At 51.8% G+C, this 23462-nt stretch overlaps 1 protein-coding gene across 3 annotated transcripts in view; it reads right to left on the bottom strand.

Annotated features, from left to right (window-relative positions):
• ASXL2 (ASXL transcriptional regulator 2) overlaps positions 1-13125 on the bottom strand; it is a 114198-nt gene extending 101073 nt beyond the window's left edge. For all 3 annotated transcript variants that reach the window (XR_010175804.1, XM_063914963.1, XM_063914962.1), the window contains exon 1: positions 12851-13125. Coding sequence is in view for 2 of the 3 variants with exons in the window: in XM_063914963.1 (XP_063771033.1) it covers positions 12851-13027 (177 nt within the window). In the remaining variant the exon portion in view is untranslated. The remainder of the gene's footprint in view (positions 1-12850) is intronic.
• Between the last annotated feature and the right edge of the window lie 10337 nt (positions 13126-23462).

The following is a 23462-nucleotide window of genomic DNA, read 5'->3' on the forward strand; positions in this document are numbered from 1 at the left end:
ACACACAGAATTACACCCATCACACCACACCACAGGTAACCCCTTCCTGCACCGTGCACTGTCACACACAGAATTACACCCATCACACCACAGGTAACCCCTTCCTGCACCATGCACTGTCACACACAGAATTACACCCATCACACCACAGGTAACCCCTTCCTGCACCATGCACTGTCACACACAGAATTACACCCATCACACCACACCACAGGTAACCCCTTCCTGTACCATGCACTGTCACACACAGAATTACACCCATCACACCACAGGTAACCCCTTCCTGCACCATGCACTGTCACACACAGAATTACAGCCATCACACCACACCACAGGTAACCCCTTCCTGTACCATGCACTGTCACACACAGAATTACACCCAAGACACCACAGGTAACCCCTTCCTGCACCGTGCACTGTCACACACATCACACCACAGGTAACCCCTTCCTGCACTATGCACTGTCACACACAGAATTACACCCATCATACCACAGCACAGGTAACCCCTTCCTACACCATGCACTGTCACACACAGAATTACACCCATCACACCACAAGTAACCCCTTCCTGCACTGTGCACTGTCACACACAGAATTACACCCATCACACCACAGGTAACCCCTTCCTGCACCGTGTTCTGTCACACACAGAATTACACCCATCACACCACAGGTAACCCCTTCCTGCATCATGCACTGTCACACACAGAATTACACCCATCACACCACAGGTAACCCCTTCCTGCACCATGCACTGTCACACACAGAATTACACCCATCACACCACAGGTAACCCCTTCCTGCACCATGCACTGTCACACACAGAATTACACCCATCACACCACAGGTAACCCCTTCCTGCACCGTGCTCTGTCACACACAGAATTACACCCATCACACCACAGGTAACCCCTTCCTGCACCGTGCACTGTCACACACAGAATTACACCCATCACACCACAGGTAACCGCTTCCTGCACCGTGCACTGTCACACACAGAATTACACCCATCACAACACAGGTAACCCCTTCCTGCACCATGCACTGTCACACACAGAATTACACACATCACAACATACCAAAGGTAACCTCTTCCTGCACCATGCACTGTCACACACAGAATTACACACATCACACCACAAGTAACCGCTTCCTGCACCGTCACACACAGAATTACACCCATCACAACACAGGTAACCCCTTCCTGCACCATGCACTGTCACACACAGAATTACACCCATCACACCACACCACAGGTAACCCCTTCCTGCACCGTGCACTGTCACACACAGAATTACACCCATCACACCACAGGTAACCCCTTCCTGCACCATGCACTGTCACACACAGAATAACACCCATCACACCACAGGTTAGCCCTTCCTGCACCATGCACTGTCACACACAGAATTACACCCATCACACCACACCACAGGTAACCCCTTACTGCATCATGCACTGTCACACACAGAATTACACACATCACAACACACCACAGGTAACCCCTTCCTGCACCGTGCACTGTCACACACAGAATTACACCCATCACACCACAGGTAACCCCTTCCTGCACCATGCACTGTCACACACAGAATTACTCCCATCACACCACAGGTAACCCCTTCCTGCACCATGCACTGTCACACACAGAATTACACCCATCACACCACAGGTAACCCCTTCCTGCACCATGCACTGTCACACACAGAATTACACCCATCACACCACAGGTAACCCCTTCCTGTACCATGCACTGTCACACACAGAATTACACACATCACACCACACCAGAGGTAACCTCTTCCTGCACCGTGCACTGTCACACACAGAATTACACCCATCACACCACAGGTAACCCCTTCCTGTACCATGCACTGTCACACACAGAATTACACACATCACACCACACCAGAGGTAACCTCTTCCTGAACCGTGCACGGTCACACACAGAATTACACCCATCACACCACAAGTAACCGCTTCCTGCACCATGCAGTGTCACACACAGAATTACACACATCACAACATACCAAAGGTAACCTCTTCCTACACCGTGCACGGTCACACACAGAATTACACCCATCACACCACAGGTAACCACTTCCTGCACCATGTACTGTCACACACAGAATTACACCCATCACAACACAGGTAACCCCTTCCTGCACCATGCACTGTCACACACAGAATTACACCCATCACAACACACCACAGGTAACCCCTTCCTGCACCATGCACTGTCACACACAGAATTACAGCCATCACACCACAGGTAACCCCTTCCTGCACCGTGCACTGTCACACACAGAATTACACCTATCACACCACAGGTAACCCCTTCCTGCATCGTGCACTGTCACACACAGAATTACACCCATCACACCACAGGTAACCCCTTCCTGCACCATGCACTGTCACACACAGAATTACACCCATCACACCACACCACAGGTAACCCCTTCCTGTACCATGCACTGTCACACACAGAATTACACCCAAGACACCACAGGTAACCCCTTCCTGCACCATGCACTGTCACACACAGAATTACACCCATCACACCACAGGTAACCCCTTCCTGCACCATGCACTGTCACACACATCACACCACAGGTAACCCCTTCCTGCATCGTGCACTGTCACACACAGAATTACACCCATCACACCACTGGTAACCCCTTCCTGCACCATGCACTGTCACACACAGAATTACACCCTTCACACTACACCACAGGTAACCCCTTCCTGCACCGTGCACTGTCACACACAGAATTACACCCATCACATCACAGGTAACCCCTTCCTGCACCATGCACTGTCACACACAGAATTACACCTATCACACCACAGGTAACCCCTTCCTGCATCGTGCACTGTCACACACAGAATTACACCTATCACACCACAGGTAACCCCTTCCTGCACCATGCACTGTCACACAGAATTACACCCATCACACCACAGGTAACCCCTTCCTGCACCGTGCACTGTCACACACAGAATTACACCCATCACACCACAGGTAACCCCTTTCTGCACCATGCACTGTCACACACAGAATTACACCCATCACACCACAGGTAACCCCTTTCTGCACTGTGCACTGTCACACACAGAATTACACCCATCACACCACAGGTAACCCCTTCCTGCACCGTGCACTGTCACACACAGAATTACACCCATCACACCACAGGTAACCCCTTCCTGCACCATGCACTGTCATACACAGAATTACACCCATCACACCACAAGTAACCGCTTCCTGCACCATGCAGTGTCACACACAGAATTACACCCATCACACCACAGGTAACCCCTTCCTGCACCATGTACTGTCACACAGAATTACACCCATCACACTACACCACAGGTAACCCCTTCCTGCACCATGCACTGTCACACACAGAATTACACGCATCACACCACATGTAACCCCTTCCTGCACCGTGCACTGTCACACACAGAATTACACCCATCACACCACAGGTAACCCCTTCCTGCACCATGTACTGTCACACAGAATTACACCCATCACACTACACCACAGGTAACCCCTTCCTGCACCATGCACTGTCACACACAGAATTACACCCATCACACCACAGGTAACCCCTTCCTGCACCGTGCACTGTCACACACAGAATTACACCCATCACACCACAGGTAACCCCTTCCTGCATCATGCACTGTCACACACAGAATTACACCCATCACACCACAGGTAACCCCTTCCTGCACCATGCACTGTCACACACATCACACCACAGGTAACCCCTTCCTGCACCATGCACTGTCACAGAGAATTACACCCATCACACCACAGGTAACCCCTTTCTGCACCATGCACTGTCATACACAGAATTACACCCATCACACCACAGGTAACCCCTTCCTGTACCGTGCACTGTCACACAGAATTACACCCATCACACCACACCACAGGTAACCCCTTCCTGTACCATGCACTGTCACACAGAATTACACCCATCACACCACAGGTAACCCCTTCCTGCACCGTGCACTGTCACACACAGAATTACACCCATCACACCACAGGTAACCCCTTTCTGCACCATGCACTGTCACACACAGAATTACACCCATCACACCACAGGTAACCCCTTCCTGCACCATGCACTGTCACACACATCACACCACAGGTAACCCCTTCCTGCATCGTGCACTGTCACACACAGAATTACACCCATCACACCACTGGTAACCCCTTCCTGCACCATGCACTGTCACACACAGAATTACACCCTTCACACTACACCACAGGTAACCCCTTCCTGCACCGTGCACTGTCACACACAGAATTACACCCATCACATCACAGGTAACCCCTTCCTGCACCATGCACTGTCACACACAGAATTACACCCATCACACCACAGGTAACCCCTTCCTGCACCGTGCACTGTCACACACAGAATTACACCCATCACACCACAGGTAACCCCTTCCTGCACCATGCACTGTCACACACAGAATTACACCTATCACACCACAGGTAACCCCTTCCTGCACCATGCACTGTCACACAGAATTACACCCATCACACCACAGGTAACCCCTTCCTGCACCGTGCACTGTCACACACAGAATTACACCCATCACACCACAGGTAACCCCTTTCTGCACCATGCACTGTCACACACAGAATTACACCCATCACACCACAGGTAACCCCTTTCTGCACTGTGCACTGTCACACACAGAATTACACCCATCACACCACAGGTAACCCCTTCCTGCACCGTGCACTGTCACACACAGAATTACACCCATCACACCACAGGTAACCCCTTCCTGCACCATGCACTGTCATACACAGAATTACACCCATCACACCACAAGTAACCGCTTCCTGCACCATGCAGTGTCACACACAGAATTACACCCATCACACCACAGGTAACCCCTTCCTGCACCATGTACTGTCACACAGAATTACACCCATCACACTACACCACAGGTAACCCCTTCCTGCACCATGCACTGTCACACACAGAATTACACGCATCACACCACATGTAACCCCTTCCTGCACCGTGCACTGTCACACACAGAATTACACCCATCACACCACAGGTAACCCCTTCCTGCACCATGTACTGTCACACAGAATTACACCCATCACACTACACCACAGGTAACCCCTTCCTGCACCATGCACTGTCACACACAGAATTGCACCCATCACACCACAGGTAATCCCTTCCTGCACCATGCACTGTCACACACAGAATTACACCCATCACACCACAGGTAACCCCTTCCTGCACCGTGCACTGTCACACACAGAATTACACCCATCACACCACAGGTAACCCCTTCCTGCTACATGCACTGTCACACACAGAATTACACCCATCACACCGCAGGTAACCCCTTCCTGCACCGTGCACTGACACACAGAATTACACACATCACACCACACCACAGGTAACCCCTTCCTGCACCATGCACTGTCACACACAGAATTACACCACAGGTAACCCCTTCCTGCACCGTGCACTGTCACACACATCACACCACACCACAGGTAACCCCTTCCTGCACCGTGCACTGTCACACACAGAATTACACCCATCACACCACAGGTAACCCCTTCCTGCACCATGCACTGTCACACACAGAATTACACCCATCACACCACAGGTAACCCCTTCCTGCACCCTGCACTGTCACACACAGAATTACACCCACCACACCACAGGTAACCCCTTCCTGCACCCTGCACTGTCACACACAGAATTACACCCAAGACACCACAGGTAACCCCTTCCTGCACCATGCACTGTCACACACAGAATTACACCCATCACACCACACCACAGGTAACCCCTTCCTGCACCGTGCACTGTCACACACAGAATTACACCCATCACACCACAGGTAACCCCTTCCTGCACCATGCACTGTCACACACAGAATTACACCCATCACACCACAGGTAACCCCTTCCTGCACCATGCACTGTCACACACAGAATTACACCCATCACACCACACCACAGGTAACCCCTTCCTGTACCATGCACTGTCACACACAGAATTACACCCATCACACCACAGGTAACCCCTTCCTGCACCATGCACTGTCACACACAGAATTACAGCCATCACACCACACCACAGGTAACCCCTTCCTGTACCATGCACTGTCACACACAGAATTACACCCAAGACACCACAGGTAACCCCTTCCTGCACCGTGCACTGTCACACACAGAATTACACCCATCACACCACACCACAGGTAACCCCTTCCTGCACCATGCACTGTCACACACAGAATTGCACCCATCACACCACAGGTAACCCCTTCCTGTACCATGCACTGTCACACACAGAATTACACCCATCACACCACAGGTAACCCCTTCCTGCACCATGCACTGTCACACACAGAATTACAGCCATCACACCACACCACAGGTAACCCCTTCCTGTACCATGCACTGTCACACACAGAATTACACCCATCACACCACAGGTAACCCCTTCCTGCACTATGCACTGTCACACACAGAATTACACCCATCATACCACAGCACAGGTAACCCCTTCCTACACCATGCACTGTCACACACAGAATTACACCCATCACACCATAGGTAACCCCTTCCTGCACCGTGCACTGTCACACACAGAATTACACCCATCACACCACACCACAGGTAACCCCTTCCTACACCATGCACTGTCACACACAGAATTACACCCATCACACCATAGGTAACCCCTTCCTGCACCATGCACTGTCACACACAGAATTACACCCATCACACCATAGGTAACCCCTTCCTGCACCGTGCACTGTCACACACAGAATTACACCCATCACACCACAGGTAACCCCTTCCTGCACCGTGCTCTGTCACACACAGAATTACACCCATCACACCATAGGTAACCCCTTCCTGCACCATGCACTGTCACACACAGAATTACACCCATCACACCACAGGTAACCCCTTCCTGCACCGTGCACTGTCACACACAGAATTACACCCATCACAACACAGGTAACCCCTTCCTGCACCATGCACTGTCACACACAGAATTACACCCATCACACCACAGGTAACCCCTTCCTGCACCATGCACTGTCACACACAGAATTACACCCATCACACCACAGGTAACCCCTTCCTGCACCGTGCACTGTCACACACAGAATTACACCCATCACACCACAGGTAACCCCTTCCTGCACCGTGCTCTGTCACACACAGAATTACACCCATCACACCATAGGTAACCCATTCCTGCACCATGCACTGTCACACACAGAATTACACCCATCACACCACAGGTAACCCCTTCCTGCACCATGCACTGTCACACACAGAATTACACCCATCACACCACAGGTAACCCCTTCCTGCACCATGCACTGTCACACACAGAATTACACCCATCACACCACAGGTAACCCCTTCCTGCACCATGCACTGTCACACACAGAATTACACCCATCACACCACAGGTAACCCCTTCCTGCACCGTGCACTGTCACACACAGAATTACACCCATCACACCACACCACAGGTAACCCCTTCCTGCACTATGCACTGTCACACACATCACACCACAGGTAACCCCTTCCTGCACCATGCACTGTCACACACAGAATTACACCCATCACACCACACCACAGGTAACCCCTTCCTGCACTATGCACTGTCACACACATCACACCACAGGTAACCCCTTCCTGCACCATGCACTGTCACACACAGAATTACACCCATCACACCACAGGTAACCCCTTCCTGCACCATGCACTGTCACACACAGAATTACACCCATCACACCACAGGTAACCCCTTCCTGCACCGTGCACTGTCACACACAGAATTAACCTCTGACCTTCAAACTGGTGTCAAAGACTCATTCATTTATCTTCAGATCACCAGACCCAACACTGCAAGCAATAACCAGCTGCAGGACATTAACACCACCTTTCTTGTACATCGCACAACACATTGTTAACCCATTCTAGTCCATACTGTCATAACCCTGTACACAGCAGCAGTCAGGTACTATGGTGTACAGTATATACAATAACCCTGCCTCAGTCACTTGTATATCTATTAAACAGATTTCACCTTTTTATCCCTCTATATTAATAATTTCTAACGTCCCATGATCTGTTGGTCTCAGCATTAACCACTTTCATGCCACATGGACAGACAGACATGACAGCATTAACCCTTTGTATTCACCAGTGCTCTATCAGGTACAGCACTAAACCCATGTTACCCCTATACCCCGCCGGACACCTCATGTCTCGTAACATACAGCATTAACCCTTTGTTTCCCTAACTGCCCCATCAGACACTGCAAAAACCCCTTGCATCCCTGTCACCCGTAAGACACAGCACTGACCCCGCATTGTATCCATGCCCAATCAGAGACCGTGTTACCCACTGTACCCGCACCTCTGTAGCCCAGCAGACACAGGAATAACCCTATGTGTGCCCCCTATGCCCAGTCAGAGACAGTGTTACCCTGTCATACACCACATGATCTGTCAGACAGTTACCATTCTGTGCCCCGTCCGCTTTACCCCATTAGACTACAAACCACCATGCCCTGGTCAGACAATGTTACCCCCGTGTAACCCCCCATGTCCCCGCCAGTCACTGTTATCCCTGTGTAACCCCCCATGCCTCGGTCAGTCACTTTTACCCCTGTGTAACCCCCCATGCCCCGGTCACTGTTACCCGTATAACCCCTATACCCCGGTCAGTCACTATTACCCCTGTGTAACCCCCCATGCCCCGGTCAGTCAGTTATCCCTGTGTAACCCCCCATGCTCCGGTCACTGTTACCCCTGTGTGACCCCCCATACCCGGTCAGTCACTGTTACCCCTGTGTGACCCCCCATGCCCCAGTCAGTCAGTGAAACCCCTGTGTGACCCCCCATGCCCCGGTCAGTCACTGCTACCCCTGTGTAACCCCTATGCCCCGGTCAGTCACTGATACCCCTGTGTAACCCCCCCATGCCCCGGTCACTGTTACCCCTGTGTAACCCCCCCATGCCCCGGTCACTGTTACCCCTGTGTAACCCCCCATGCCCCGGTCACTGTTACCCCTGTGTAACCCCCCATGCCCCGGTCACTGTTACCCCTGTGTAACCCCCCATGCCCTGGTCAGTCAGTTATCCCTGTGTAACCCCCCATGCCCCGGTCAGTCACCGTTACCCCTATGTAACCCCCCCATGCGCCGGTCACTGTTACCCCTGTGTAACCGCCCATGCCCCGGTCACTGTTACCCCTGTGTAACCGCCCATGCCCCGGTCACTGTTACCCCTGTGTAACCCTCCATTCCCCGGTCACTGTTACCCCTTTGTAACCCCCCCATGCTACGGTCAGTCACTGTTACCCCTGTGTAACCCCCCATGCCCCAGTCACTGTTACCCCTGTGTAACCCCCCATGCCCCGGTCACTGTTACCCCTGTATAACCCCCCATGCCCTGGTCACTGTTACCCCTGTGTAACCCCCCATGCCCCGGTCAGTCACTGTTATCTGTGTAACCCCCCATGCCTCGGTCAGTCACTGTTACCCCTGTGTAACACCCCATGCCTCGGTCAGTCCCTGTTACCCCTGTGTAACCCTCCATGCCTCGGTCAGTCCCTGTTACCCCTGTGTAACCCTCCATGCCTCGGTCAGTCACTGTTACCCCTGTGTAACACCCCATGCCTCGGTCAGTCCCTGTTACCCCTGTGTAACCCTCCATGCCTCGGTCAGTCACTGTTACCCCTGTGTAACCCCCATGCCTCGGTCATTGTTACCCCTGTGTAATTACCAATGCCCCGGTCACTGTTACCCCTGTGTGACCCCCCATGCCCCGGTCACTGTTATCCCTGTATAACCAACCCAATGCCCCGGTCACTGTTACCCCTGTGTAACCCCCCCATGCCCCGGTCACTTTTACCCCTGTGCAACCCCCCCATGTCCCGGTCACTGTTACCCCTGTGTAACCCCCCATGCCCCGGTCACTGTTACCCCTGTGTAACCCCCCATGCCCCGGTCACTGTTACCCCTGTGTAACCCCCCCATGCCCCGGTCACTGTTACCCCTGTGTAACACCCCCTTGCCCCGGTCACTGTTACCCCTGTGTAACACCCCCATGCCCCGGTCACTGTTACCCCCGTGTAACACCCCCATGACCCGGTCAGTCACTGTTACCCCCGTGTGACCCCCCATGCCCCGGTCACTGTAACCCCCGTGTGACCCCCCCATGCCCCGGTCACTGTTACCCCGGTGTGACCCCCCCATTGCCCCGGTCACTGTTACACCCGTGTGACCCCCCATGCCCCGGTCACAGTTACCCCCGTGTGACCCCCCATGCGCCGGTCACAGTTACCCCCGTGTGACCCCCCATGCGCCGGTCACTGTTACCCCTGTGTAATCCCTCATGCCCCGGTCAGTCACTGTTACCCCTGTGTAATCCCCCATGCCCCGGTCAGTCACTGTTACCCCTGTGTAATCCCCCATGCCCCGGTCAGTCACTGTTACCCCTGTGTAATCCCCCATGCCCCGGTCAGTCACTGTTACCCCTGTGTAACCCCCCGATGCCCCGGTCACTGTTACCCCCGTGTGACCCCCCCATGCCCCAGTCACTGTTACCCCCGTGTGACCCCCCCCATGCCCCGGTCACTGTTACCCCTGTGTAATCCCCCATGCCCCGGTCAGTCACTGTTACCCCTGTGTGAACCCCCGTGCCCCGGTCACTGTTACCCCTGTGTGAACCCCCGTGCCCCGGTCACTGTTACCTCTGTGTGACCACCCATGCCCCGGTCACTGTTACCACTGTGTGACCTCCCCATGCCCCGGTCACTGTTACCCCTGTGTGACCCCCCCATGCCTCGGTCACTGTTACCCCTGTGTAATCCCCCATGCCCCGGTCACTGTTACCCCTGTGTGACCCCCCCATGCCCCGGTCACTGTTACCCCTGTGTAATCCCCCATGCCCCGGTCAGTCACTGTTACCCCTGTGTAATCCCCCATGCCCCGGTCAGTCACTGTTACCCCTGTGTAATCCCCCATGCCCCGGTCAGTCACTGTTACCCCTGTGTAACCCCCCGATGCCCCGGTCACTGTTACCCCCGTGTAACCCCCCGATGCCCCGGTCACTGTTACCCCCGTGTGACCCCCCCATGCCCCAGTCACTGTTACCCCCGTGTGACCCCCCCATGCCCCGGTCACTGTTACCCCTGTGTAATCCCCCATGCCCCGGTCAGTCACTGTTACCCCTGTCTAATCCCCCATGCCCCGGTCAGTCACTGTTACCCCTGTGTGAACCCCCGTGCCCCGGTCACTGTTACCTCTGTGTGACCACCCATGCCCCGGTCACTGTTACCTCTGTGTGACCACCCATGCCCCGGTCACTGTTACCACTGTGTGACCCCCCATGCCCCGGTCACTGTTACCCGTGTGACCCCCCCATGCCTCGGTCATTATTACCCCTGTGTAATCCCCCATGCCCCGGTCACTGTTACCCCTGTGTGACCCCCCATGCCCTGGTCACTGTTACCCCTGTGTGACCCCCCCATGCCCCAGTCACTGTTACCCCTGTGTAATCCCCCATGCCCCGGTCAGTCACCGTTACCCCTATGTAACACCCCCATGCGCCGGTCACTGTTACCCCTGTGTGACCCCCCATGCCCCGGTCACTGTTACCCCTGTGTGACCCCCCCCATGCCCCGGTCACTGTTACCCCTGTGTGACCCCCCATGCCCCGGTCACTGTTACCCCTGTGTGACCCCCCCCCATGCCACGGTCACTGTTACCCCTGTGTAACCCCCCATGCCCCGGTCACTGTTACGCCTGTGTGACCCCCCCTCATGGCCCGGTCACTGTTAGCCCTGTGTGACCCCCCATGCCCCGGTCACTGTTACCCCTGTGTGACCCCCCATGCCCTGGTCACTGTTACCCCTGTGTGACCCCCCCCCCCATGCCACGGTCACTGTTACCCCTGTGTGACCCCCCATGCCCCGGTCACTGTTACCCCTGTGTGACCCCCCCATGCCTCGGTCATTGTTACCCCTGTGTAATCCCCCATGCCCCGGTCACTGTTACCCCTGTGTGACCCCCCATGCCCTGGTCACTGTTACCCCTGTGTGACCCCCCCATGCCCCAGTCACTGATACCCCTGTGTAATCCCCCATGCCCCAGTCACTGTTACCCCTATGTAACCCCCCCATGCGCCGGTCACTGTTACCCCTGTGTGACCCCCCATGCCCCGGTCACTGTTACCCCTGTGTGACCCCCCATGCCCCGGTCACTGTTACCCCTGTGTGACCCCCCATGCCCCGGTCACTGTTACCCCTGTGTGACCCCCCATGCCCCGGTCACTGTTACCCCTGTGTGACCCCCCATGCCACGGTCACTGTTACCCCTGTGTGACCCCCCCCCCCATGCCACGGTCACTGTTACCCCTGTGTGACCCCCCATGCCCCGGTCACTGTTACCCCTGTGTGACCCCCCATGCCCCGGTCACTGTTACGCCTGTGTGACCCCCCATGCCCCGGTCACTGTTACGCCTGTGTGACCCCCCCCCATGGCCCGGTCACTGTTACCCGTGTGTGACCCCCCCCATGCCCCGGTCACTGTTACCCCTGTGTGACCCCCCCCCATGCCCCGGTCACTGTTACCCCTGTGTGACCCCCCCCATGCCCCGGTCACTGTTACCCCCCCCCCCATGCCCCGGTCACTGTTACCCCTGTGTGACCCCCCATGCCCCAGTCACTGTTACGCCTGTGTGACCCCCCATGCCCTGGGCCCGGACACGTCACTGACACCTGTGCACAGCCGGCTCCCTCACCGTCCTGGCGGCCTCTGCCCACGTCCTGCCCTTCTTCTTCCTCCGCCGCCGTCTCCGCTTCCTCCGGGCCGCGTCCCTCATGGTGTGCGGCATCTGGGGCCGGGGCTTGGTGTCTCCGCGCTTAGCTCCCCGCAGCCGCCATGTTGTAGCCGTTACTGTACTTAAGGCGCGGGTCATGTGACGCGAGGTGACGTCACTACTGTACCGGCTGTCAGACTGGGGGGACGGGGCGCCGCGCTCTGTCACTCATCTTAAGCTACCATCAGCGCGCATGCGCCGTGTCCGTCACTCGTTTAACATCCCCCAGCGCGCATGCGCATTGTTCTGCCGCTGGGCAACTCCGGTGCGCATGCGCCGTGTTCAGTAAGCCGTCAACCCCAGTACGCATGCGCCGGGTTGTGCATCTCATGCTTAGTACGCATGCGCCTTTTCAGTCACTCATTTCCCCTGTGGGCATGCGCAGTGCTCTCACGGTCGGAGAATGGATAAAACTGTAGTTGCTGTAAGGGCGGAAGTTCTCATCTGCCCTTTCGTGCTGTCTCTTCCAGGTCCTGATCTCTCATGTGTATATATATATATATATATATCTATATATCTATATATATATATATATATATCTATATATATATATCTATATATCTATATATCTATATATCTATATATCTATATATATATATATATATATATATATATATATGTCTATATCAGGCTTATATATGTCTATAAGGTGCATTTTCCCCCTGCTAGTTCACTATATCGCACAGTGTGTATGCAGCCGGAGATGATCGATCCTCAGTCTCGCGGCATGACGTCACTGTGCGCTATCGCTAGCGATATCACGCAGTTTGTATGCCCGCCGTCGGGCGGCCCGGGAGGGGAAACACTCAGCATATCACCTAGTGTGTTTTTCACCTTTAACCACTTAACATGATTTTTCCCCCAAAAAAACGTCTCAGAAATTGTCTGGTTTTCTCATGCGTGAATTCGGTGAAGAATATCAATTTAATCTTATCCAAAATGATTTCAGTTAAAAAAAGAAAAGAAAAAAAAATTTCATAAAAAAGTAAATTTTTTGCAAACATCGGAACATCAATCGGGAACATCGCGCCCATCGCGACTTTAGTTTTCAGAGCCTGGAGAGCTGCTAGGTACACAGGGGTTTGGGGTGAGGGGGTGATATACTCTTACCAGTGGCTGCCATTGCCTGCAGCCGCTGGAGGGGGGGATCCTGCCGTGCTGACCAATCAGCAGTGATTAGCAGCATGACAATCAGTAGGGGAGAGTGCAGGGAGGCAGCAGCAGCGGAGGGAAGTTTCCCTTCCCCGACGCTGCTAACACTATCTGACTGGTCGCATCGCAAGGAAAAGTTATTGCAAATCGCACTGTGTTAGGCAGCTTGCGATACCGATGCGCAGTCCCGCGGGGTCGGTATCGCAAGGAAAGAAAGATTGTGCAGGCAAGTCGATCTTGACTATATTGTATACTATCTAGTACAAAATATACTCACAATTGCACATAATCAAAATCAAAGGTACATATAGTCACAATCGGTGCTTCTGGGCTCTGGGGGAGTTCCAGAGAAATTGCATAGTCAAAATCGGAGATAGGGCCTAATTCAGACTTGATCGCACGCTAGGTTTTTTCGCTGCGCTGCGATCAGGTCAGAACTGCGCATGCGTATGCACCGCAATGTGCAGGTGCGTCGTACGGGTACAAAGCGGATCGTTGCTGAGCGATGGATTTAACGAAGAATCCATTCGCACAGCGGATAGCAAGTAGAGTGACAGGTAGAGGGCGTTTGTGGGTGGCAACTGACCGTTTTCTGGGAGTGTTAGGAAAAACGCAGGCGTGTCCAAGCGTTTGCAGGGCGGGTGTCTGACGTCAATTCCAGGCCCGGACAGGCAGAAGTGATCGCAGCGGCTGAGTAAGTTCTGAGCTACTCAAAACTTTTTAGTACCGTGCGGCTGCATATGCGATCGCACGCTTGCAAAGTAAAAATACACTCTCCTATAGGTGGCAACTATCTGATCGCAGCGCTGCAAAAAATAGCTAGCGATCAGGTCTGAATTAGGCCCATAGTCAATATCTCACCGTGTGTATGCACCTTAAGACCAATGGCTACATGTGGGTGACATTTACTATACACTGTATATAAATGTCCAGGCTGTGAGTTATGTCCACCAGGTGGCAGTGTAGTGCTATGTTGGCAGTTCCCGGTAAGACACTCTCCAGTCTCCAGTAAATTATCACACACTATGGGGGGAATTCAAATGTTTGGAAAGTCGGTTGGGCGTCTATTAGATAGGAAAACACAGACACCCAACTGACTTTTAAAACATTTGAATATCCCCCTATGTATCATATCATGATCCACAGGTTCTCAAACTCTGTCCCCAGAACCCCGCACGGCCCATGTTTTGCAGGTCACCTGTAGATTTGTAAAATGTGACAGTTGGTGATACACAGTGCAGCTGCCGGGTGACATGGAAAACGTGAACCGTGTGGGGTCCTGAGGACCGAGTTTGAGAACCACAATACCATGCTATAGAATTATTGCTAAGTAAATGTGCTCTCACTTCATGCTCTCTATCTTAGGGCCTAATTCAGACCAATTCGCTCGCTAGGGGTTCTTTTGCAGCGCTGCAAACAGATAGTCGCCGCCCATAGGGGAGTGTATTTTCGCTTTCCAAGTGTGCGAACGCACGTGTAGCAGAGCGGTACGAAAAGATGTTATACAGTCTCTGAGTAGCCCAGGACTTACTCAGCCGCTGCGATCACATCAGCCTGTTCGGGGCCGGAATTGACGTCAGACACCCGTCCTGCAAACGCTTGGACACGCCTGCGTTTTTCCAAACACTCCCTGAAAACGGTCAGTTGCCACCCGCAAATGCCTTCTCCCTGTCAATCTCCTTGCGATCGGCTGTGCGAATGAATTCTTCGCACAAACCCATCGCTGAGCGGCGATCCGCTTTGTACCCGTGCGACGCGCCTGTGCATTGCGGTGCATGCGCGTGCGCAGTTCTGACCTGATCGCAGCGCAGCAAAAATGCTGATGCGGTGTGTTGTGTCCTGCCACCGTTGCTATTATAGAGCACTTATCCATCATCAGTATAGCTATGTATATCTCCATTTACTCAATAAATAATTAGTTTTGACCTGCGTAAACTGTTGTGGTGTCACCTTGTGCAGCTCTAAATTACCCAGCAATAGCAGTCCGTCTAGCAATAACCTATTCTACTGCATTCAATATAAAGACCTTTGAATAATGCAAGTAATAAAACTACACCATCATACATCTCTTCACTTATCTCAGAGTATCTCCCAGCCCGACCTCTCCGCTCTGCACAAGTTCTGCGTCTCTCATCCACACTCAGTACTCGCTCCCATGCACGATTGCAGGACTTTCTTCTGGCTGCACCCACTCTGTGGGATGCCCTCCCCCGCACAATAAGACTCACCTCTAGTCTCCAAACCTTCAAGCGTTCCCTGATATCTCTTCATGCATCTTATCAGCTTCCAGAGCCACCCACATAACCTCCATAAACTACCATCGTACTTTCATACTTCCCCAGAAGGTGCAGGAAACTGCCGGATTTGCAAGCATTCCCCCGCAACCCCCGGAAAAGTAGGTTGACCTCCCGCATCCTGGAAGTGGGACAATGTTGACTGAATAATGACACGATCACGGTAGGATGGGGAGGGGGAGGGACCTATATGACATATTTCGATGGAAAACAGGTCATATTGATATTGCTTTCAGAAATCACACCCTCTGGGGGCAGAAGATTTGGCTGGCACAGCGTCCCATCACTGTCTGCATGCCCCAGAAACTTTTCTGGCAGGGGGCGCAATATTTGTAGTTACAATCTGCGAAAAGTGTGTGTGGCTTTGTGACTAGGCGGTATGGCTGTGTGTGTAATGCAGCGATCTCGAGCCCCCCCTGTTTTCGCCGCGGTGAGGGCATGCCCAGCGTGTTGGGAGCCACTGGCCATGCCCCCAGACCCTCTCTCCCTGGCACAGTTTCTGTGCACATGCACACAGCATCTATTTCCCGCTGACAAGATGGCCTCCCAACTGCCCTGCCACCGCGGGACACTGCAGCCCACGGGTGGGATGGCTGGACAGGGCCCGAAATCTGAACAGTTGGGAGCGCAGTCTGCTGATAGTTGTGGGATGCGTCCGCTTCTGTACTTGCACGCGATTCACAATCAGGCCCTAGAGCGGAGATTCCAACACCTATATATATATATATATATATATATATATAGCGTATATCAGGAGGAATGTTACACTTTATATTTACAGGGGATCCCGACACCAAGCCTCCTCGGGATCCATTCAGTTTGCTGGCTGTCGGGATCCTGGCGGTCAAGATGCCGACGCCAGAATCCCGACAGCCGGCAATGTCGCCAACCGGAATACCGGCTCGGGCTATATACTGCACAGGGGCTATTTACACTCGTGACCCATAGAACCTGAGGCGAGCGCAGCGAGGCCGCAAGGGCACTCGCACTGACAGTCGGCATCTCGTCCGGCGAGATTACATATGTACTCCAGCCTCCTCACATAGTCGGGACAGGAAGTGTTGCCATGACGACAAGAGAGCGCTACTACAGCTGAAAAGCGCACATAATGTCAAAGGGGCGTGTCCGTGTCACTGAGGGGGGGTGTTGATGTCACTGGGGGCTGGGGGTGTTGCCATGTCACTGAGGGAGCGTTCCCAAGTCACCGAGGGGGCATATCCATGTCCCTGCAGGGCGTGTCCATGTCGCTGAGGGGACGTGTGCTAGCCTGTCCCTCCTCCCCCTCCTCTCCCTGCGTATTTATCATTTCACTGCCACCCTCACAACAGGCAGGTTGTGGTGCTCTGCTGTGCGGAACGCCATGTACAGGTCATACCTCACAGCTTCCAGGTCCGGACAGTTCTCATCGGGCAGCACCCTCATATAGGAACTGTCCCGCAATTAGGATGTCAGGAGCCATACTTACACTACATATGTAGAGGCTCGTTATACCCTATATCTACAGAAGGCCCTGACACCCGTCATTACACTACATATGTAGAGGCTCGTTATACCCTATATCTACAGGAGGCCCTGACACCCGTCATTACACTACATATGTAGAGGCTCGTTATACCCTATATCTACAGGAGGCCCTGACACCCGTCATTACACTACATATGTAGAGGCTCGTTATACCCTATATCTACAGGAGGCCCTGACACCCGTCATTATCATTACACTACATATGTAGAAGCTCGTTATACCCTATATCTACTAGAGATGAGCGCCGGAAATTTTTCGGGTTTTGTGTTTTGGTTTTGGGTTCGGTTCCGCGGCCGTGTTTTGGGTTCGACCGCGTTTTGGCAAAACCTAACCGAATTTTTTTTGTCGGATTCGGGTGTGTTTTGGATTCGGGTGTTTTTTTCAAAAAACACTAAAAAACAGCTTAAATCATAGAATTTGGGGGTCATTTTGATCCCAAAGTATTATTAACCTCAAAAACCATAATTTACACTCATTTTCAGTCTATTCTGAATACCTCACACCTCACAATATTATTTTTAGTCCTAAAATTTGCACCTAGGTCGCTGGATGACTAAGCTAAGCGACCCTAGTGGCCGACACAAACACCGGGCCCATCTAGGAGTGTCACTGCAGTGTCACGCAGGATGTCCCTTCCAAAAAACCCTCCCCAAACAGCACATGACGCAAAGAAAAAAAGAGACGCAATGAGGTAGCTGTGTGAGTAAGATAAGCGACCCTAGTGGCCGACACAAACACCTGGCCCATCTAGGAGTGGCACTGCAGTGTCACGCAGGATGTCCCTTCCAAAAAACCCTCCCCAAACAGCACATGACGCAAAGAAAAATTAAAGAAAAAAGAGGTGCAAGATGGAATTGTCCTTGGGCCCTCCCACCCACCCTTATGTTGTATAAACAGGACATGCACACTTTAACCAACCCATCATTTCAGTGACAGGGTCTGCCACACGACTGTGACTGAAATGACGGGTTGGTTTGGACCCCCACCAAAAAAGAAGCAATTAATCTCTCCTTGCACAAACTGGCTCTACAGAGGCAAGATGTCCACCTCATCATCATCCTCCGATATATCACCGTGTACATCCCCCTCCTCACAGATTATCAATTCGTCCCCACTGGAATCCACCATCTCAGCTCCCTGTGTACTTTGTGGAGGCAATTGCTGCTGGTCAATGTCTCCACGGAGGAATTGATTATAATTCATTTTAATGAACATCATCTTCTCCACATTTTCTGGATGTAACCTCGTACGCCGATTGCTGACAAGGTGAGCGGCGGCACTAAACACTCTTTCGGAGTACACACTTGTGGGAGGGCAACTTAGGTAGAATAAAGCCAGTTTGTGCAAGGGCCTCCAAATTGCCTCTTTTTCCTGCCAGTATAAGTACGGACTGTGTGACGTGCCTACTTGGATGCGGTCACTCATATAATCCTCCACCATTCTTTCAATGTTGAGAGAATCATATGCAGTGACAGTAGACGACATGTCCGTAATCGTTGTCAGGTCCTTCAGTCCGGACCAGATGTCAGCATCAGCAGTCGCTCCAGACTGCCCTGCATCACCGCCAGCGGGTGGGCTCGGAATTCTGAGCCTTTTCCTCGCACCCCCAGTTGCGGGAGAATGTGAAGGAGGAGATGTTGACAGGTCGCGTTCCGCTTGACTTGACAATTTTCTCACCAGCAGGTCTTTCAACCCCAGCAGACTTGTGTCTGCCGGAAAGAGAGATCCAAGGTAGGCTTTAAATCTAGGATCGAGCACGGTGGCCAAAATGTAGTGCTCTGATTTCAACAGATTGACCACCCGTGAATCCTTGTTAAGCGAATTAAGGGCTCCATCCACAAGTCCCACATGCCTAGCGGAATCGCTCCGTGTTAGCTCCTCCTTCAATGTCTCCAGCTTCTTCTGCAAAAGCCTGATGAGGGGAATGACCTGACTCAGGCTGGCAGTGTCTGAACTGACTTCACGTGTGGCAAGTTCAAAGGGCATCAGAACCTTGCACAACGTTGAAATCATTCTCCACTGCGCTTGAGACAGGTGCATTCCACCTCCTATATCGTGCTCAATTGTATAGGCTTGAATGGCCTTTTGCTGCTCCTCCAACCTCTGAAGCATATAGAGGGTTGAATTCCACCTCGTTACCACTTCTTGCTTCAGATGATGGCAGGGCAGGTTCAGTAGTTTTTGGTGGTGCTCCAGTCTTCTGTACGTGGTGCCTGTACGCCGAAAGTGTCCCGCAATTCTTCTGGCCACCGACAGCATCTCTTGCACGCCCCTGTCGTTTTTTAAATAATTCTGCACCACCAAATTCAAGGTATGTGCAAAACATGGGACGTGCTGGAATTTGCCCATATTTAATGCACACACAATATTGCTGGCGTTGTCCGATGCCACAAATCCACAGGAGAGTCCAATTGGGGTAAGCCATTCCGCGATGATCTTCCTCAGTTGCCGTAAGAGGTTTTCAGCTGTGTGCGTATTCTGGAAAGCGGTGATACAAAGCGTAGCCTGCCTAGGAAAGAGTTGGCGTTTGCGAGATGCTGCTACTGGTGCCGCCGCTGCTGTTCTTGCGGCGGGAGTCCATACATCTACCCAGTGGGCTGTCACAGTCATATAGTCCTGACCCTGCCCTGCTCCACTTGTCCACATGTCCGTGGTTAAGTGGACATTGGGTACAGCTGCATTTTTTAGGACACTGGTGAGTCTTTTTCTGAGGTCTGTGTACATTTTCGGTATCGCCTGCCTAGAGAAATGGAACCTAGATGGTATTTGGTACCGGGGACACAGTACCTCCAACAAGTCTCTAGTTGGCTCTGCAGTAATGATGGATACCGGAACCACGTTTCTCACCACCCAGGATGCAAAGGCCTCAGTTATCCGCTTTGCAGTAGGATGACTGCTGTGATATTTCATCTTCCTCGCAAAGGACTGTTGGACAGTCAATTGCTTGGTGGAAGTAGTAAAAGTGGTCTTACGACTTCCCCTCTGGGATGACCATCGACTCCCAGCAGCAACAACAGCAGCGCCAGCAGCAGTAGGCGTTACACGCAAGGATGCATCGGAGGAATCCCAGGCAGGAGAGGAATCGTCAGAATTGCCAGTGACATGGCCTGCAGGACTATTGGCATTCCTGGGGAAGGAGGAAATTGACACTGAGGGAGTTGGTGGGGTGGTTTGCGTGAGCTTGGTTACAAGAGGAAGGGATTTACTGGTCAGTGGACTGCTTCCGCTGTCACCCAAAGTTTTTGAACTTGTCACTGACTTATTATGAATGCGCTGCAGGTGACGTATAAGGGAGGATGTTCCGAGGTGGTTAACGTCCTTACCCCTACTTATTACAGCTTGACAAAGGCAACACACGGCTTGACACCTGTTGTCCGCATTTCTGTTGAAATACTTCCACACCGAAGAGCTGATTTTTTTGGTATTTTCACCAGGCATGTCAGTGGCCATATTCCTCCCACGGACAACAGGTGTCTCCCCGGGTGCCTGACTTAAACAAACCACCTCACCATCAGAATCCTCCTGGTCAATTTCCTCCCCAGCGCCAGCAACACCCATATCCTCCTCATCCTGGTGTACTTCAACACTGACATCTTCAATCTGACTATCAGGAACTGGACTGCGGGTGCTCCTTCCAGCACTTGCAGGGGGCGTGCAAATGGTGGAAGGCGCATGATCTTCACGTCCAGTGTTGGGAAGGTCAGGCATCGCAACCGACACAATTGGACTCTCCTTGTGGATTTGGGATTTCGAAGAACGCACAGTTCTTTGCGGTGCTTTTGCCAGCTTGAGTCTTTTCAGTTTTCTAGCGAGAGGCTGAGTGCTTCCATCCTCATGTGAAGCTGAACCACTAGCCATGAACATAGGCCAGGGCCTCAGCCGTTCCTTGCCACTCCGTGTGGTAAATGGCATATTGGAAAGTTTACGCTTCTCCTCCGACAATTTTATTTTAGGTTTTGGAGTCCTTTTTTTACTGATATTTGGTGTTTTGGATTTGACATGCTCTGTACTATGACATTGGGCATCGGCCTTGGCAGACGACGTTGCTGGCATTTCATCGTCTCGGCCATGACTAGTGGCAGCAGCTTCAGCACGAGGTGGAAGTGGATCTTGATCTTTCCCTAATTTTGGAACCTCAACATTTTTGTTCTCCATATTTTAATAGGCACAACTAAAAGGCACCTCAGGTAAACAATGGAGATGGATGGATACTAGTATACTTATGGATGGACTGCCGAGTGCTGACACAGAGGTAGCTACAGCCGTGGACTAACGTACTGTGTCTGCTGCTAATATAGACTGGATGATTGATAATGAGATGAAATCAATATATATATGTATGTATATATAATATCACTAGTACTGCAGCCGGACAGGTAGATAATATATTTATTAGGTAATGATGACTGATGACGGACCTGCTAGACACTGTCAGCTCAGCAGCACCGCAGACTGCTACAGTAAGCTACTATACTCTATAGTAGTATGTACAAAGAAGAAAGAAAAAAAAAACCACGGGTAGGTGGTATACAATTATGGATGGACTGCCGAGTGCCGACACAGAGGTAGCTACAGCCGTGGACTAACGTACTGTGTCTGCTGCTAATATAGACTGGATGATTGATAATGAGATGAAATCAATATATATATGTATGTATATATAATATCACTAGTACTGCAGCCGGACAGGTAGATAATATATTTATTAGGTAATGATGACTGATGACGGACCTGCTGGACACTGTCAGCTCAGCAGCACCGCAGACTGCTACAGTAAGCTACTATACTCTATAGTAGTATGTACAAAGAAGAAAGAAAAGAAAAAACCACGGGTAGGTGGTATACAATTATGGATGGACTGCCGAGTGCCGACACAGAGGTAGCTACAGCCGTGGACTAACGTACTGTGTCTGCTGCTAATATAGACTGGATGATTGATAATGAGATGAAATCAATATATATATGTATGTATATATAATATCACTAGTACTGCAGCCGGACAGGTAGATAATATATTTATTAGGTAATGATGACTGATGACGGACCTGCTGGACACTGTCAGCTCAGCAGCACCGCAGACTGCTACAGTAAGCTACTATACTATAGTAGTATGTACAAAGAAGAACGAAAAAAAAAAACCACGGGTAGGTGGTATACAATTATGGATGGACTGCCGAGTGCCGACACAGAGGTAGCTACAGCCGTGGACTAACGTACTGTGTCTGCTGCTAATATAGACTGGATGATTGATAATGAGATGAAATCAATATATATATGTATGTATATATAATATCACTAGTACTGCAGCCGGACAGGTAGATAATATATTTATTAGGTAATGATGACTGATGACGGACCTGCTGGACACTGTCAGCTCAGCAGCACCGCAGACTGCTACAGTAAGCTACTATACTATAGTAGTATGTACAAAGAAGAACGAAAAAAAAAAAAACACGGGTAGGTGGTATACAATTATGGATGGACTGCCGAGTGCCGACACAGAGGTAGCTACAGCCGTGGACTAACAAACTGTGTCTGCTGCTAATATAGACTGGATGATTGAT

This window comes from Pseudophryne corroboree, chromosome 4 (genome assembly GCF_028390025.1).
Source record: "Pseudophryne corroboree isolate aPseCor3 chromosome 4, aPseCor3.hap2, whole genome shotgun sequence".
Taxonomy (NCBI): domain Eukaryota; kingdom Metazoa; phylum Chordata; class Amphibia; order Anura; family Myobatrachidae; genus Pseudophryne; species Pseudophryne corroboree.